The following is an 18,369-nucleotide window of genomic DNA, read 5'->3' as shown; positions in this document are numbered from 1 at the left end:
CTTTATTTGGATTAACTCATTTAATCATCACAACAACCCTATGGGGTGGGTATTATTATTATTATTCCCATTTCACAGATGAGAAAATTGAAGCTTAGATGTTAAGTAACCAGCCCCTTGGGTCACACAGCACATAAGCGATAGAGCTGGGATTTGAACCCAGGCAGTCAGTTTTAGCAACATGGGACACTCATAGGCTGGTTTTTGTCTTTGTTTTTAATTAATTAATAAATTAATTTATATTTTTATTAAAAATGTTTGATGGTGTGGAAATGTGAGGGCTATGGGTAAGGAGGAAGATCCAAGTGATTGAGGGAGAAGGTTAGCAGTTGAAAAATAGGGGTGAAACCGTAACCTCTTGTCCAGAAGTTTGGTGTGAGATTAGCAATAAGAATTGGTGGTCCATTTTTCTGAGATGTCTTATCGATCTATCGAATATTCTAGTAAACCAAGGGCCCCATTTTGCCCACGAAGCAACTCATACTTACAGACTGAATTGTGCTGAATTCTTGGGGTTGTGATCTCATCTTCTGTAATGTACAGGAATTTTTGCTAGATATTTAAACCTTTTATTCAAAATAATTTTAAACTTACAGGAAAGCTTTAAGATAAGCACAAAGGGCTTTTTATACCCTTTGTCCAGATTACCCAAATAACTATTTGCTTTATCCTTTTTTCCCTCTTTCTCTACACAAGCACACACACACACACACACACACACACACACGCAGACACACACACACAGAGACACACAAGGTATCTCGAAAGTTTCATTGCAATTTTAAGCTTTAATAATTTCAGAAGCATAAATGCAACCTTCTTAAAACATCACTTATTTAGTTTTGGGAATTTTGAATACTAAATAAATAATTTAAATTTATTTAAATTAAATAAATGTACATGTTGTCAGGAAAGAAAAAAAAATGTATTTTAGACATTAAAATTTTGCGTGCCGAGAGGCTGGGTAACTTCCCTTTCTGGCTGGTCACAGACGTGGGTTAGCCTGGGGGAACGCCCCTGGGTTGGGGACATTTCCTTCTTAGCAGAGCACTAAGGGGTGGGTGTGTTTGGCTTGAATGGGGGCAGGGGGCTGCTTCCAACACCCCAGCCCTGTGAATCCACTTCTGCGGCTGAGCTCTCCCTGCCTGCCCACAGCCTGCCTGCCTGCCTTCCTTCCACCCAGCCGGCTCTCTTGAGGGCCTGGGAGCCTGGAGCTTCTGAGTGCAGATGACATGGGGTGAGCTGACGGGCTTAGTAATGGGTTTATATCGCTCAGCAATGTAGGTCGCAGGAAGTTTAGCTGGGCTTCTCCCGGGAAGGTGGTCATGTGTCTTCTTAGTCAGTCGCCGCTATAGCCATGACCTGAGTAATAGTGACTCAGGGACAGAGACTCCCAAGTCAAAACTGACAATTTTTCATTTACCTTGGCAGGAAAGTCAGACTGTAGAGCTGGGTCAAGGACACCTGGGCAAAGATGGGGATAGGTCCCTCGAGGAGACCCTGCACAGTGGCTGTGAGGGCGGCAGTGATCCCCCAGCCTGCAGAGGCCCCCGTCCCCCAGCCTGGCCCCGCTCCGGCCTGGCCCTTGGCTGGACTCCTATGCAGTTTATCTGACTTTTTATTTTGGTTTCCTCTACCCCCTCAATCTGTCAGGGAGCCCCGGCAGATTGGCCAGGAGTGAGTGAACCATGGCCTCCGTGAAGAGGCCTCCTCTTCTCCCCTCGAACTGCAGCCCTGGTTGGGGAGAGGGAGTGGGTGCTGCTTGTGGTCTAGTTTTGTTTTGTTTTTGAATTCAGGCAGGAATCAGGAAGCTGTGGATTCTGGCAGGTGGTCCTTGTACCCTTCCCCCGCTCCTCCCTGGGCTGGTCCCTTATTCCTCCGTAGCCCTTTATCCAAAACATACCCGCACAGACTGGGGACCAGCCCCCTCCCCTGTGTTTCTCCCCAAATCCCTTTAGATGCGGAGGGAAGAGAAGGAGAAGGGAGGGGACCTGCCCCCTGCTCAGGCATCTGGGAGGGACCTACCCCCATGGGCTTCACTCTTTACTGTGGGCTCTCTCCCTGACACTTTTGTTAAAATCGAGCCTGAATACAGCTATAAGTTTAATATAGGGGGGAAAAAAGGATACCCTGCAAATAAAGCCTTCAGGCAGATGACCTTGTCTGGGGACATGGGCTGGGGTTGCTTCCCGTGACCGTGTGGTTTGGCTCTGCCAACACTGTCTTCTCTGGGCTTCAAGAAGCTCCATTAGCTGTGTCAGTCCCATATACAAGGGAGGTCTAGTGGTCTGTGTTAGATGACAGCCATGTGAAAAAAAACTGAGAGGTTACCTGGACTGTGGCATGGTTGCCGAAAGAGCATATATATGCTTTGGTTACATTAATAGAGGTACAGAGCAAAGGGAAAGGGAGGTTCTTAGTTCAACTAAGCTTTCCTCTTCGTCAGAACACATATAAAATATTATATTCAGTTCTGGATACATTTTAGAGAAGAGGGGAGGTATTGGAGAGATCCAATAGGTTGCCTGAGAGGTGGTGAGCATCCTGTCATTGACAGTATTCACGCAGAGGCTAGGGAAACAGTGTTCTGGGTTCTTTCTAGTGGAGTCTAAGATATGTATACATATCCCGGCCACATGTTGTGGAGCTGGCAAAATTAAATTGCAATCCACTAAATAAATTGTGGTATAGTCACACCATAGAATACTGTGCAGCAGTGAGAATCAACAATCTACAGAGACACACAACGTGGATGACACACACATAGTGTAGAGGAAAACAAGGCAGACACCAACGAGTGCACACTCTTGTTCCATTTATATGTATTAGACAACCAGGCAAAACTAATTGAGGGTGGTAGAAGTCAGAGTGGCTGCCGATTGCCCTTGGGTTGGGTGGCAGCAACAGTGGCTGCACGAGGTGGGGGTCTGGGTGCTGATAACATTGTTTGTCTTTCTCCATCTGGGTGCTGGTGACACAGGTGGGTGCAGCTTGTGAGAATCCAGTGAACCCTATACTTAGGATGTCTGCACCTTTTTGCATGCATATTATACTTGAGTAAAAAGTAAAAATTTGTTAACCTGAAGATCCTGAAATCACGCAAGTGGGCTAGAGGCTAGGAATATATATGTATTCCACGGAGCTTCTGGAATTGACAGAGTCAGGGAGATAGAGATGGAGATAGAGATACAGAGAAGGGGCCAAATGGCCACTCCACCTGGGTGGCTGCTGGTGATCCATGGCCTGTGTGTTATGGAGGATGAGCTGATTTTCTCTTATTTTTACATTTCCTCAGTACCCAGATAATACATCTTAGTGACCACCGAGAGGCCAGTTCTGTGTGAAGCCTTCAAAAGGCTTCCTAAGCCGTGGTGGCCCATGAAGCAGGCTCTTTTCAAGGGACTCTTCTTTGCCAGTCACACACAGCATGGCTTTTCTTTTTATTTTGGCCATGCTGTGAGGCGTGCAGGATCTTAGTTCCCCCACCAGGGATTGAACCTGCACCCCCTGCAGTGGAAGTCCCCAGCATGGCTTTTCATGCAGGGCCACTGGGCGCCTTGGGTATGGGCAGCTGGGGTAGCCGTGCTCCTTTCTGTGTGGGGCAGAGAATTGTTCACATTTTTCCTGAAATGCTAAGTCCCCTTCCTCCCTCCTGACTGCTCTCTTGTGCTTCCTCCAGCTTTTTGATCATGTCGCTGAGTGCCTGGGAGACTTCATGGAGAAAAAAAAAATCAAGGACAAGAAATTACCTGTCGGATTCACATTTTCTTTCCCTTGTCGGCAATCCAAAATAGACGAGGTAAGACATTCTGGGATTATAATGCTCCACAGAAGCCCCATAGGGGAAATGCTAATGAAACCTTTCCCTTGACTACTTTTCCCTTTTGATTACAGGATGGCTTGTGTATCTTGTATTTTTAAGAAATATTTGTAGAAATTAATGTGAGGTCATGATAATCATGTTTATTTATTTATTTATTATTATTATTTTTTTTCACAGGAGGCAAAGTATTTTATTCTAGTGTCCCCAAAATTGACTGTGGAAGTAAAAAAGTTTCTACACTTAAAAAGTTTATATAAATTACATGAATTGTAATTTTCATAAAAGTCAAAATGAAATGTTCTGCATAGGACAAAAAGATATGCCTAAGCAACATACCATATTTGCACAAGGCCACTGAATGTCATGGATATGAGGAACAAATGAAAAGCTGAAGTCTATGGCAGGCTGAGCAAAGATTTCAGTTTGGTATTCTATAACCCCAAGACTGTAAACGACTCTTACTGTGCAAAAGCTCTAATGACACATAGGGTTTTGTGTAGGAACTCTTGTGCTTCTGGTTGGCACATCATCTACTCTTTAATATGTGAAATTAATACAGACAGTTGTGAGAGGTTGTGCAAAACTACTGTATTTACAAAAATGGCACAAAAGTGAATTCAACAGTTGATGCACGTGCACACTTCATTCACATCTTCAACAACAAAAGGTATTCTAACACTACAGAACTGAATAAGAATACTAGCTTCAACAGCAGCTGTTAAGCACTAGAGTCACATAAGTTACACCCGAATGGGCAAATATTGCCCAAGTAAAATTCTGTTGTTAAAGCTGAAACAGATTTAAGGCCATTCAAGTTCAAGCACAGGAGACAAATCTTTTGAAGCCCCATCTATTTGTGTTTGAAATATGTGACCTTTTTTCTAACTTGAGGTCTTAAACTTCTGTTTTACAAAATCCAAAAGGAAAATACAGAAGAAATCAATACAATAGAGGTTACATTAAATAAGTAGCATACAAAGCTATAATTAAGATGAATTAAAGAAAGCCAAAACATGAAAATTGTAAAACTTGCTTGTTACTTGTTGGAACCAGCCCTACACTAGGAGTTAGGTAATACATACAATTATTTTCAAGTAGATTACTTTACATTGCTCTAACATGTTCTTTTCATCAGTGCACTGTTAAACGAATCAAGACTCTACACGTGTATACTCCCTTACACACACACTACCACTACCTGCAAAGCCATAACTCTCAAATGACTTAGTGAGTGAAAGGAAATAAAAAGTGGAGAAATAACATATTAAGGAGAAATAATGGAAATTAGAAGATTCATGCAGTTCAGCTCTTTTAATCAGCCAGCCAGCTTGCTAGCAACAAGAGATGGTATCCATTGAGGAAGGTCCTGTGGAGTGGGAATGTGGTCACCAGTGACCTCTGTCTTATCCGGAGCTACAGTAGGAAGTTGCTTGTTCTTCATTTTTGCTTTAGCCATGTTGTAATTCCCAGAATCAAAATATTTTTGCCCTTTCTGCAGTTGTTTCCTTAAAAAATCTGAACCTCCAGGCTTTTGTCCCAGATGAGGATACCTTGCTTTTAATTTTGCTTCTTCAGCTTTCTCTGGACTAGTCACTCTGTCTTCCATTTCCCTTCTCTGAACAGTCCTCCGAATCAGTACAGTTAGAAGAAGCCTGAAAGCACATTTCCCAGACTGAATTCCTATAAGGTTCTGCCAGTGGTACCTTCTGCTTCTCCGCTGAGGCTGCCTCGGGGACTTCCGCGGACATTCTGCTCCCTCTTAGCGCCAATCATGTTTATTTTTTAATTGCTTTAATTATATATGTATTTTTGGAGATGAATCATGATACTTGTGGCCATTAGGTAGAGAGGACCATTTCTTAAACTCAAGCAAGTGAAGGAAAACAAAGTAGGTTTAGTGACCTTTCACAAGGCCTGTTGTTGGTACGAGTTTCCTTTTCTTTTGAGAACTGAGGCTTGATAGCCACACTCCCTGGGCAGAGACAGGGTGAGACACCCCTCCTCCCACAGGGAGAGGGGGGAGGGAGATGGCCTGGGAAGCGACAGTGCTGGCCGTATGCTTATTAATCAGTGACTGTGGCCCGAGTGCCATCCCTGTGTGGGATGGGCTAGGCCCTGGGAAAGAGCTGCACACAGACGTGGCCTGCACCCCAGAGGTGCAGTCTTTCAGGGAAGGAGGCATTGCAGAAGTGGAGAGGGAACGTCCTCAGGGGCACAAGAGCCCCGCAGGGCAGGGCAGATGTGCCTGGCAGAGAAGGAGCCAGAAGTGTGCCCCCCGCCTGCAAGCCTTGATTCCCATCCGGAGAGGGCTTCCTAAACTAGGCATGCTGCCTGCCAGGAAGCCAGTGGATCACAGGCTCTAATTACCCATCCGGAGGCCTGTGCCCACTCCTCAAGGCTGCCCGGGACCTTCAAAGTTGTCCAAATCTAAACCAGCTGCCTTTTTCCACAGATGAGCAAAGTGGGCCTCAGAGGAGTTGGGGAAACTGCCCACAGGGAAATGGGCGGAAGTGGTGTGAATAGGATCGATCTCCTGATTTCCAACCCATGCTCTTCCCACAATACCATGTTCTCCGAGGCTTTTGGGGGCCTGAGGGTTGACGGGAAGAAAACAGAGTGTGCAGAGGCTTTTGGAATGCCTGACTCGGCTGCAGGCTGCTGCTCGCCCTTCCCGGTGCATCCTGCAGGCTGTTTGGCTTTCAGAGCGCGGGGCAGCCCAGTGTGGACAAGCTCCCCATCGCTGTGTCACCCCGGAGGCTACAGGGCCTGAACAGCAGCCCCTCCCAACCCTGCCGCATTTATAGTGACTTCCTCCATTTGGAGAAAAAGTCAAGTAGAACAATTATTTTTCTTTTAAATGAAGTCTGGCTGTGCAGTTGACATCAGTTAGATTTGTGTGCCATGTGACACCACGGCACTGGCCAGCCACTGGCTGTATTTGAGCATATGAGCTGCAGGTTTTTTCCCCATGGCAGCCCCCGGAGAAATCCATTGTGTGGATGGATAAACAGGAGATAGGACCGAGTCTGGCTCTGTTACCCATTATGATCTGGAGTGAACCTCTTGTCCCCTCTGGGCCTCCGCTTCTGTCACTGTCCTTGAGCAGACCCCCCAGGGACCTGGGGGTTCTGGAGGCCTCCCAGCCCTCTTCCAACCCCATCTGCTCTCCTTTGCAGGCCATCCTGATCACCTGGACAAAGAGATTTAAAGCGAGTGGAGTGGAGGGAACGGATGTGGTGAAGCTGCTTGAGAAAGCCATCAAAAAGCGTGGGGTAACTTCTCACTGGCCACTTGCCTTGACTACCCGGAGGTGGGGGAGTGTGGGGAGAAGGCTGTGTGACCAAGGCTCTTTCAGGGGACAGTAGTGCATGGCCTGAGCCATCACATGGTGGGGGGGGAGGGCAGTCCTTGAAGACCCAGGCAGGTGAGTGGTGAGAGTTCACGGTCTGGAAGGTCGAGACTGGTTCAAAACAGAGCTGTCTGAGGTGCTGCCCCAAAGAGCCAAGCTCTTGGGCAGGGGATGGCCTCCTTCCAACAGGAGGGCAGCTGTGCAGGGAGCTGGCATGGTGGAGGGCAGCCTGCTGGCGTTGCATCAAGTGCAGAAGGCACATGGATACAGTGGGGTGGTTTGCACAGGGCTGTGGCTCTGTGAGTAAAATCCATTCTGAAAAGAATCTTAAGCCAGATAATGAAGGGCACCTTGCCGTCTCCACAGCGTGATCGCTGCGCTCTAATCCAGTGAATTTAAGTGCCAGCAGTAATGAAAGCAGCACCGCCCACGGGGGCAGTGGCGGCTGTGAAAATAGGAGCCCTCCCGCCAGGCTGTCTTGAAGCTTGTGGTCTCTGCTCCACGTGTGAGTGGACGGTGACACCCCCTCTTCTCCCCCAAGGACTATGACGCCAACGTCGTGGCTGTGGTGAACGACACCGTGGGGACCATGATGACCTGTGGCTACGACGACCAGCAGTGTGAAGTCGGCCTCATCATCGGTAACGCCCACCGTGTCCTCGTCCCTTCCTGAAGCCGGTGTTTCCAGAAGGCACCGCCTCCTCTCTCATGACTTCGTGAGGTCACAGCTTCTGATCTCGTCTCTCTCTCCAAGGCACGGGCACCAACGCGTGCTACATGGAGGAACTGAGGCACATCGACCTGGTGGAAGGCGACGAAGGGAGGATGTGCATCAACACCGAGTGGGGGGCCTTCGGGGACGACGGGGCCCTGGAGGACATCCGCACCGAGTTCGACCGGGAGATTGACCGGGGCTCACTCAACCCCGGGAAGCAGCTGTGAGTCCCACCCTTTCTAACTAGTCATATAGAGGACTTAGGGGACACTTAATGGAAGATTTGGGGTGGGAGGTGAGAGGGGCAGGAAGCCAGGTGATCAGAAAAGGAAAAGCCCATCAAGTGTGTGTTATCTCTCACTTCTTTGGAGAGATACGCAGCTGTGAAGTCTGCAGCTTTAAAAGCATATTTTATTTTTATTTTTAAATTTTTGTTGGCCACACGGTGCAGGTTGTGGGATCTTAGCTCCCCGACCAGGGATCGAAAAGCATATTTTAAATGATTTTTCTCTTTGTTTAATTACACTGTGATTGTGTTCTTGTAAAACATTTTGTAAATTAAAAGCACAGAGTCATTAGCACAAAGCTAAGGTTTAAAAGCGTTTCCATCTGCTGTCCTCACTAGGGTTGCTGTTCAGGGTGGGAGAGGCCATCCGTTCATTCAGCACACATTTCTTGAACACTTAGGCTGTGCCAGCTCTGTGCTAGGCTCCAGGGATACAAAGTAGCACCTTTCCTTCTAGAACTTAAGGTCTAGTTGGGGAGGGAAGTCACACATGCAAATACCTGTCATGCAGAGGAGTGGGTGAGAGCCATGTGAGTTGTTCAGACCTTGGTGAGACCTTCTTCTTCCATGTCATGTATAGGCAGATGGGTCAGAGCTGATAAAGAACATCACATCAGACTTCTTGGGCAAGTGGGTTTTGGCCTTGGGGAACTCTGGCTACAGAAGTATGAGTGATATTATTCAGGCTGGTGAGGGTATTGCTTCCTTTGAGCTACTTGTTTCCTGAAGTGCACACTCATATTTCTCTGTGATGCTGGTGGGCCGCCAGCTCTCTTAGATCGACCTCCCAGCAGCCTTATCCTGGAGTTGGATGCTGTCAGCCCGCTGGGAGATGTTCATTGACCCTGTTGGCTTAACAGCCCTTATCCTATGTCAGAGAGGCACTATCAGGGAGTTGACTCGTCATTTGGAAACCTATTTTACCTATTACCCAGGCTGGCGATTGGGCTTTCCACCTGAGTTAATGGAACTGCATAAATGGCCAGCCCCCCTCCACTGGGAGTTGTGGTAGTGAATAAATGAGGTCTCTCACTGAGAGAATCCTGAGTTCTTAGGCCCAGCGTTGAATATCTGCTTTGCATGCCGAAGCGCCAACCAGCTTGGTAATAAAGAGCCCCAGCTCTGATAGCCAAAGGTTTTTTCCACTCAATCTATTGACCTAACCCCCAATTCTAAAACCTGACCCCAGCTGACATGAAACTATTTACTGTGCCTGTTTATACATGTCAGTGGAGATCTATGCTTGATTATACTACTGCCTCAGGCCCTTCTGGCGTTATTCTGTACTATGTGGCATATGTAACATATTACATCTCTAAAGTCCTCAAATGTCCACGTTCCCAAGCACATATGACCCCAGGGGTTTCAGATAAGAAATTACATACCTGTAGTTACTATCAATCACTTAATCAGAAGTCACCCTTCTTAGCAAAGCAGGTAGAGCAGTTACCTGTGATAACTGAGCAGATATGGCCCAGGCCCTTGTCTTTTTCCTTAGCCTCAGTGTAGGGATCCTACATGGCTTGGGTGGAAACCTGGATTCTCCGCCCTCCATTTTGACGTAGTTCTGAATTTCGCTAAAGGGCTGAACCATATCCTCAGGCTGAGCTGTGAACTGGGCTCACAGTTGGCTTGCAATAAACATTCTTGGAATGGTGGATGGATAGGGGATGGGTGCAAGGATGGGGGGATGGATGGATGGGGGAGTGGAAGATGGATGGTGGGTGAGAGGTGTGGCTGAGTGACTGGGAAATGGGTGGCTGGCTAAACAGGTAAATGGATAAAAGAGTAAGAAGGGTGGGGTAAAGTCCATCTCCAATATGCTTCCCTGCTTACTGATTACCATAGGTCAGGTCTTGGTAGGAACAGTTCCAAAGAGATGACAGATGCTTGAGTTGCATCATATATTCCTAGAAATAGGCTATTGGCCAGAGAGTGTTTTGTCAAAGTAAATTTACCTGGTCTCTTAGATTTCTGCCTGATTTGGGGGGTCTTCTCTATGTCTTCTGTGCAATGCCAAATTCTTCACAGTCCTTTTGTTTTCCTTGTACAAGGGAAAGGTGTTTGCTTCATTTGACTGATGGGGAAATTAAGGCACTAGGCTACGGGGATAGGACAAAGCTGGCCCAAGGCTCTTTGTTGAGGTTTAATCTGGGTTAAGTTTGGGGTTTTCTGTCCTGTTGGAAAGTACATGTTTTTCATAGTGAACTTCCAGAATGTCTAAGAGGCATCTCATCATTTATGAACAAAAATCATCAAGGATGGTCTAGAGGAATGTTTTTCTTTCTTTTTTTTTTTTGTCAGGAATAGATTTTTTTATTTTAATTTTTTAACATTTTTAAAACTTATAGTACATACTTCTTTAAGTATTTAGGCTTTCTACTTCTTATGATAATTTTCTTTATTTATTTTGTAACCCAAGTGTATCTTAGGTCCTGGTCTATGTAATAAAGTCTACCTAAGTCTCTGTAAGTTCAGATTCTGTTTCTATCATACATTTAGTTCTGGCATCTAATGTATTAATTAGCCCCTTTAAGCCTCAGTTCATTTATCTTTCAAATGAATAGAAATAATACAATTATATCATAAGGATGTTTGGGGATCAAATAATATAAGGAATGTAAAGCATTTAGCAATACCTGGTATCTGGTAAGCATTGACAGACTATTACCAAGTTATTGTTACATAAATAGTTTATCCTGAGCCATCTTGATCAATGGCACCACTGCTCAAATAGGAAGGTAACCCCCAAACAAATAATCTATATCAACATCTGTTTCTCTGCCTTTGACATTAATTAAAAAAATATTTACCAAGGGCATACTATCCTCAAGGTTCTGCTCTAGGCACTGTAGATATGGAAGTGACAAAATAGACTGAAAGGAACAAAAACCAAACACACATACAACGTGTATTCATGGAGCTTTCATTCTATTAACCTTTTAGATAAATGTTTTTCTTTTCTTTCTTTTTTTTTTTTTTTTTTGGCCGTGCCACATGGCATGCAGGATCTTAGTTCCCCGACCAGGGATTGAACCTGCGCCCCCCTGCAGTGGAAGCATGGAGTCCTAACCACAGGACCACTAGGGAAGTCCCCTAGAGGAATGTTTTTCATTAGAATTGCCTTGAAAAATAATTTTTTTAAAAAAGGAGAACTCCCTGGTGGTCCAGTGGTTAGGATTCTGTGCTTCCACCGCTGAGGGTCCAGGTTCAATCCCTGGTCACAGAAATAAGATCCCACAAGCCACATGGTGTGGCCAAAAAAATAAAAATAAAATAAAATAATAAAGAAGAATTACATAGAGCCCTTTAAAAAGTATACTGTTGCCCAGGCATCCTCCCACCCTACCGACCTTCCCTCCCAATTCTGATTCATTTGGCCTGGGCTGAGGCCTGTGTTCAGGAGCCTAAAAGTGATTCCAGTTTTTAACCAGGGTTGAAAACATACGTGTAGCTCTTTGTAAAGGCTCTGTGCCCAGGTGAGCTCCAGGCCACTACGCACCCCCCCATCTGTTTTGACTGAAGTTTGCATTTACTGAGTACTGACCATACATGGCTGACAGGAGGAGTAGTGGCACCATGGCTCCTGCCTTCATTGGTGATGGCTGCTTCAGGACCACGGGGGAACGGCCCTGAGTATTCAGGAACCCCAGCCTAGCCCCCAAGCTAGGAGGTCTCTCTCTAAAAAGGATCAGACATGGCCTTCCTCCCTGTTGCCCTCTGTCCTGGGCCTTTGTTGTTTTGGTCCCATATACCTGTCTCCTACTGTAGATGTCAGCCCTACCTTCTTTCATTTTAAATTCCCTGTCTCCTCTTCCTGTCTTCTGGGCCTCTGGCTCTTTTTCTGTTTTGTCTGGAATTTTGAATCCCATTTCCCTGTGATTCCTTCTCACATCTTTCCAAACAAAGGAGACACCGCCCCACAAAACAGCAGTAGTAGTGATCATAGCAGCAGGAAGGTTTGGTCTGGAAAATTCTTTGACCTGAATGGTGGTGGAGTAGCTCCACTTCTTTTCGTCATCCCCCAAACACCTGCTTACTTACGGTGGCTCTGCCTGCTCCCTGGAATCTCTCAGCAGCTCTAATCCTCATTAGGTGGCCACAGACCTCACCTTCCTTCTCTGTCCCTGCGCCGCCTGTCGGAGCAGACCCTGGCTGCCGAGGGAACTCCTGATCGGCGTGCAAGTCCTTGCTCTCCTGTCTGAATATGGTTCCCACCCCCCCACCCTTCCCAGTCTCCCCCAGGCCTGAGCCCACCAGCATGCAGTGAGGTTGCAACACCGTGGTGCTGCCCACCGGCCTGTGGTTGTAGGCAGCTGACTGCTGAGAAGCAGATCACGACTTGCTTGGTTTCACTGGAGGCTCATGAGAAGTGCTGTTTCCTCGTTCTGCTGCTCTCACAGGGACTCTGGGGACTGAGAAAGGACAGGCTCCTGGCCTCGGGCTTCCTTTATCTGGAAAGGGGGATGGCAGTATCTATACATCTAAGAGACCATCGTGTAGAAAGGGGAGCAGATCATTCTGAGTGTCTCCATATGGCAGAGCAAAAAGCAGTGGGTAGAGGGGTGTCAGGCAGGAGGCTGATTTTTGTTCATCTGAAGGGGGAAGAACCTTCCTATTGTCATACTTGCCCAACAGGGGGCAGACTACCTAGAGGAAGTGAGCTGGAGGTGGACAAGCACAGGCTGGGTTAGGGGTGAGGCTAGTGGCTGCTATCGCGACAGTAATACAGGTAACGTTTATTGATACTGTCTATGAGAGAGGCAGAACAGCACAGTGATTAGAGCATAGAATCTGGGGCTGGATTTAACTGGATTAAAAATGTGGATTTGCCACTTATCAGCCCTGTGACGATGGGCAAGTTATGTAACCTCTCTATGCCTCAGTTTTCTTTTTAAAAAAATTTTCTGTAAACATATTATGAATACTTTTTTTGAATTTTATTTATCTTTTTATACAGCAGGTTCTTATTAGTTATCTATTTTATACATATTAATGTATATATATGTCAAAACCAATCTCCCAATTCATCCTACTATGCCTCAGTTTTCTTATCTGTGGAATGGGGATAATGATAATATCTATCTCATAGGGTTGTAATGAGGATGAAATAAGTTAATACACATAAGGTGCTTAGTTAAGTATGAGACACATAGCCAGGGCCACAGCACTCATTAATCAGGCACCGTAGCACTTTACCTATATCAGTCCCTATCCTCCATACAACAACCTTAAGGGTAGGCCCTGCCACGAGGCCCATTAAACAGGTAAAGAAACTGAGGCCCAGAGAGGTAAGTAGCACAGTAAGTGTCAGGGCTGGGGTTAAGCCCAGGCAGTCTGCCTCCTGTCTGCTCTGAGTCTCCAGATTAGGCTGCACAAGGCTGTTCCCACAGGTGTTTGGGGCAGCAACTGGGCGGGGCAGCTAAGACTCAGAAGGGTGCTCTCCTGCCAGGGATCCTCAACACAGCTGTGGCTGGGGAGGTCCTGTCTGGTCCTGTCCAGAGCAGAAGAATGAGAACTAGTGTTTCTCTGCACCTTGTTTTGGGACGAGGGAGGGCCGCGTGCTCAGGTCCCAGCAGCATCCCTGGCTCCTGGGCCTGGCTCTGAATGGCACAGATCGTTTTGCTGTGTCATAGCCAGCTCTGGTGTGCCAGCTGGGCTCCCTCAGAGGAGAGGCTGGTTGCCCGGATGTGGCCCTGCCTCTGATCTGTCCTGCTCAGGGCTTCCTCCTGGCCCTTGGTCAGCCAGGATTCGGGACCTGGATCGGGCTCAGATATGTCATCGAGCCCCAGTCCCTGGCGGCCTCTCCCCTGTGGTGTTGGGCTCAAAATGCTGTTGCGGCCACAGAGCCTACACCTCCCAGGGGAGGCAGGAGAGCGGATCCACTGTGACTGGCCTGTGGCTGAATGTGGCGGAGCAGTAGGATGAAATGACTGGTTTTAAGCTACTTGGAGCCCCCTCTCCTGGAGTGTCAGGGCCGGTCACTGGGGAAGGAGTGAGTTCCCCAAAGCACATGCCTGGGCCTTTTGGCTGGAGAAGATTATGGATGCCAGGGAGGTGACCAGCGACAGAGGTCCCATGGGGAAAGGCTGCATTTCAGCCCTGTCATCTTCCCTCGGGGAAGACATTTTCCCTTTCTGAGCTGGGAAATGGAGAGAATACTTCCTGGCCACCTTCCCACAGGAATTGGAGAGCTCCTTGATAGGGTGATGAAGATGAAAGCCCTTTAAAAATTACAGCATTGGGAATTCCCTGGTGGTCCAGTGGTTAGGACTCCGTGCTTACACTGCTGGGGCCCAGGTTCGATCCCTGGCCGGGGAACTAAGATCCTGCAAGCCGTGTGGAATGGCCCCCAAAATATAAATATATTAATTAATTAAAATAAATAAAATAAATAGTAAGGCATAAAGTTTTGTAAGAGATGATCATATTCTGCTCATTTCTATCTGGGGGCCTTCTCGTCAACCCCAATCTAAATCCTTATGTTTCCCCCACCTCCAGGTAGCCTTCCCTGCCTGCCCCTGCCCCTTGGTGCTCTCCTCCTGTCTCCTACCCTGGGGGTGGTTGTGGGGTCTGGATGACCCCTGTTCCCCCGCTGTGTGCTCGCCGTTTGATCACACAAGTGCGTGGTCTTGCCTGCCAGTGAGAATGTGAGCTTGTGAGGGGTTGGGTTGTGCTTTCCTCTCCTTTTGTGTCTCTCTCACCCTTTAAGAGCTGCCCCACTGGTGGGTACGTAAGAATGACTGACAAGTGCCTGGGCGCTTTTCTCCTGCAGGTTTGAGAAGATGGTCAGTGGCATGTACATGGGCGAGCTGGTCCGATTGATCCTGGTCAAGATGGCCAAGGAGGGCCTCTTATTTGAAGGGCGGATCACCCCGGAGCTGCTCACCAGAGGGAAATTTAACACCAGTGACGTGTCAGCCATTGAAAAGTAGGTGCCTCCCCTCAAGGCTTTCTGGGGGTGTGGGGCAGAGAAGAACGATAGGTCCCTTGTTACTGCTTAAGTCCTGGTTTGCTGGGCTTCTCAAGAGTGTCAGGGCTTTCTGGGCCAGTCTCCCCTCTCTCAGCTCACCCATCCTGGGCTGCTCTCCCTGCGGGCACCTGGTGGCATTAAAGAGCCATCTAGTTAGCAGCAAATGCTTTGTGGATGGTTTATTTATGAAAGTAGCCTCTTCTTCACTCCCTACCACACACACACACACACACACACACACACACACACACACACACACACGAACAGGAGCACAGGAGCTGACCGAGCCCGGGTCCGGTTAATTCCCCCTTGGGATATCAGGACCTTCTCCAGACAATGTTCCAGGGAAACCTAGTGACCTCAAGATCATTAGGTGTTCCCTGAAAAAAGGGTTCTGTGACCCATAGGATTGGAAAATACTTAGAGAAGTACGGTATTCATTAGCATATTAAAGAAAACCCAGTTCACCTTGGTTAACTGGTCATTTCCCCAAATTCCCTTGTGCCTGAAACACCCTCCGCCTCCTCCCTCCCCACTCTGTCTGGGCCCCTACATTCTCTCACTTGTTCACCGCCACAGGGGTTCCCTGGCACAAGTTTGAGAAACGTTGGTTAACAGATGAGCTAGGACAGATAGACATAGAAGGACAGAGTCCAGCCAGCCACCTGGCTGCTACCTTTTGGCCTCAACATAAGAAACCCAGACTTCTCTGCCTCGACTGTTATTTGCAGACCTTGGGTGAACTTGGTGCCAGGCAGTTTGGTGTAGTCAGGCAGCTCCACATCTGAAGGGCTCCTGTCCTGTGGCCGGAAATGCCCTTTCATTTCCACACGGGGTGTCATCCCACTGTCTCTGCTGTGGTCCTAGAAATTCAGAGCCAGTGGCATCATAGCTCAGGCTCCTGGGAGAAGATGTTAATGTAAGTGGAGAGGGGTTTATCTGAACTTACTCTTATTTCCCATCCGAGTCCTGGTATTTGTCCTAGGATCTCTCCTTTAGGAGCAGTTGGTACAGAACTACAGTCAGTAGGGAGGCACACTACTGAGTTTCCAGTCATTTCTCTTCTCAGGTCACCTGGTCAACTGTTGGGAGAGGCTCATGGTTTGTCTTCAGAATCATTGACAAAGTCAGGAAATGCCTGCCTTCCTCTGGGTCTGTTTCTGGTGTTGGCTCTTGGGTTACCAAGAAACAAAACCCACTTGAACTAGCTCAGGAAGGCATCTATATTGTAGTAAAGTCTATCTCAAAAAAAAAAAAAACCTATTAAAAACATCTGACCAGTGCAGATGTTGGAAGCATTCTCTTTAAAATCAGGAGCAAGACAGTATCACCTGTTTCTATTCAGCATTGTCCTGAAGGCTTAGCCATTTTTTTTTTTTTTTCAGGAAAGAAAAAGAAATTAAAGGCATAAGAATCAAAAAAAGAGGAAGTAAAACTGTCGTTATTTGCAGATCACATTTGTATGGAACACCAAAAATATCTAGACAAGTGATTAGAATAACAGGAGAGGTTAGGAAGATATCTGGAGATAAGATACAAAAATTAATTATATTTCTATATATTGATAGTAATTAAAATATGGATATATTTTTAAATCTTTTATTTTAGAATATTTTTAGACTTACAGAAAAATTGCAAAGATAGTACATATCCCTCACCCATTTTCCCCACTGTTAACATTTTACCTAAATATGGTATATTTAAAATATGTATGTGTGTGTGTGTGTGTGTGTGTAAAGAATATATATATATATATCTTCTTTTTTTTTTTAAAGACCACATCTACAATAGTAATAAAACGATACCCTGGAGTGAATCCGGCAAAAGATATACAAAGCATGTATGTATGCAGCAAATTAAAATTTTACTGGAAGGCATCAAGGAAGAATGTGTAAGAATGCAGGGCCCACTCACAGACCCAAAGAGCAGGAGATTTCCCCCAGGCCTCCTGGGCACTGAGCCCTGGGGTGGAAGCATCTATTTCTCCACCTGTTCGGGGCCCATGTGGCCAGGCTTGTTCACTTCTCTCCGTTTGTCTGACATGTCATAACCCAGCCTAGTACAGTTTTTCCTCTTGCTGCCTCCTGACTTCTTATGGGGGAGACCCTTTCTCAGGCTCTTCTCCGGCATTTGACTGCCTTCATCCCATGTCGTACACACATGGTGAATGGTGAGTTCACCTCACCAGGACCTTCAAACCTCAGTGCTTTGCACTGCCTGCTGTGGTCCTTAACTCACAAGTATTGGCCTCTGACCTCACAGGAATAAGGAAGGCCTCCACAATGCCAGAGAAATCCTGACCCGCCTGGGAGTGGAGCCATCTGATGACGACTGTATTTCAGTCCAGCACGTGTGCACCATCGTCTCGTTCCGCTCTGCCAACCTAGTGGCTGCGACGCTGGGCGCCATCCTGAGTCGTCTTCGAGATAACAAGGGCACGCCCAGGCTGCGGACCACGGTTGGTGTCGACGGGTCTCTTTACAAGACGCACCCACAGTGAGTCGGCCCTTTGCTATAATTGGCACTCAGTACCCGCCTGGGCTAAGGACTTTCTCCAGAGGGCAGACTTTTGCACCCAGTGAAGGTTTCTGGCGGACAAGACAATATATAGTTCTGGGCAGAAAGGTCAGAGTTGCCCACCTGGGGAAGTATCCAGCCCTCAGCTGATTCCTGCTGGTTGCTTCTGCACTGCACTGTCATCTCTCCTCATTTCGTAAGTCTTGTTAGAGATTTCTTTAGCTGCCAGGAGCACTGGGTGGAATACGTCTGTATCTTGAATTCTCTTGCTTGTCTGCATTTCATCAGGGACCTTCATCCTCAGTATAGCTTGGGTCTTAGGTGTAGTGCCCACATTCCTATTTTAGAAGCTCCGATGAGTTTCTAAAGCCCCTCAAACCCTCAGATAGTACTTTTTAAAAACGGGCAACTTGTTGATGCTTTGCATCTGAGAGCCAGAGAGAGATTAAGTTGTTAAGTGGTCCCCATTGATGCTGCCTTCTTGTCTGTTGGACGCCTTAGCATCAAAAGCCTTCTGTGGCCACTAAGGACATGGCCTGAATCTTTTAAAAAGGCTAAAGGTGAATTCTAAGTCTTTATGTTCCGAATTTGAAAAATAACTGCCTGTGACATGATTTTTTTGTACAGTATCTCAGATATTTCTCCCATTGTATATATAATGTGCCTGTGAAGTGGCCTTGCAGATACTGTGCCTTCATACCCAGTT

At 46.9% G+C, this 18,369-nt stretch overlaps 2 protein-coding genes, 1 non-coding gene and 1 pseudogene across 3 annotated transcripts in view; 2 read left to right on the top strand and 2 right to left on the bottom strand.

Moving 5' to 3' along the window:
- The window catches only part of TYSND1 (trypsin like peroxisomal matrix peptidase 1), a 1,185,869-nt gene that overhangs the window by 558,576 nt on the left and 608,924 nt on the right, over positions 1–18,369 (bottom strand). The window lies entirely within an intron of this gene.
- The window catches only part of HK1 (hexokinase 1), a 71,660-nt gene that overhangs the window by 33,640 nt on the left and 19,651 nt on the right, over positions 1–18,369 (top strand). The window contains exons 4-9 of the mRNA XM_059052673.2: positions 3,680–3,799; positions 7,000–7,095; positions 7,714–7,813; positions 7,927–8,110; positions 14,949–15,104; positions 17,409–17,642. Coding sequence (XP_058908656.2) covers positions 3,680–3,799; positions 7,000–7,095; positions 7,714–7,813; positions 7,927–8,110; positions 14,949–15,104; positions 17,409–17,642 — 890 coding nt within the window. The remainder of the gene's footprint in view (positions 1–3,679; positions 3,800–6,999; positions 7,096–7,713; positions 7,814–7,926; positions 8,111–14,948; positions 15,105–17,408; positions 17,643–18,369) is intronic.
- Positions 5,138–5,429, bottom strand: LOC131750244 (cAMP-regulated phosphoprotein 19 pseudogene; annotated as a pseudogene).
- TRNAV-UAC (transfer RNA valine (anticodon UAC)) lies at positions 14,423–14,494 on the top strand. The gene has a single exon. It is a non-coding gene; the product is annotated as a tRNA-Val (tRNA).

The sequence above is a fragment of the Kogia breviceps genome, chromosome 2 (genome assembly GCF_026419965.1).
Source record: "Kogia breviceps isolate mKogBre1 chromosome 2, mKogBre1 haplotype 1, whole genome shotgun sequence".
In the NCBI taxonomy this organism is placed as follows: Eukaryota; Metazoa; Chordata; class Mammalia; order Artiodactyla; family Physeteridae; genus Kogia; species Kogia breviceps.
Note: the sequence above shows the minus strand (reverse complement) of the source record. Positions and strands in the feature narration are given on the sequence as shown.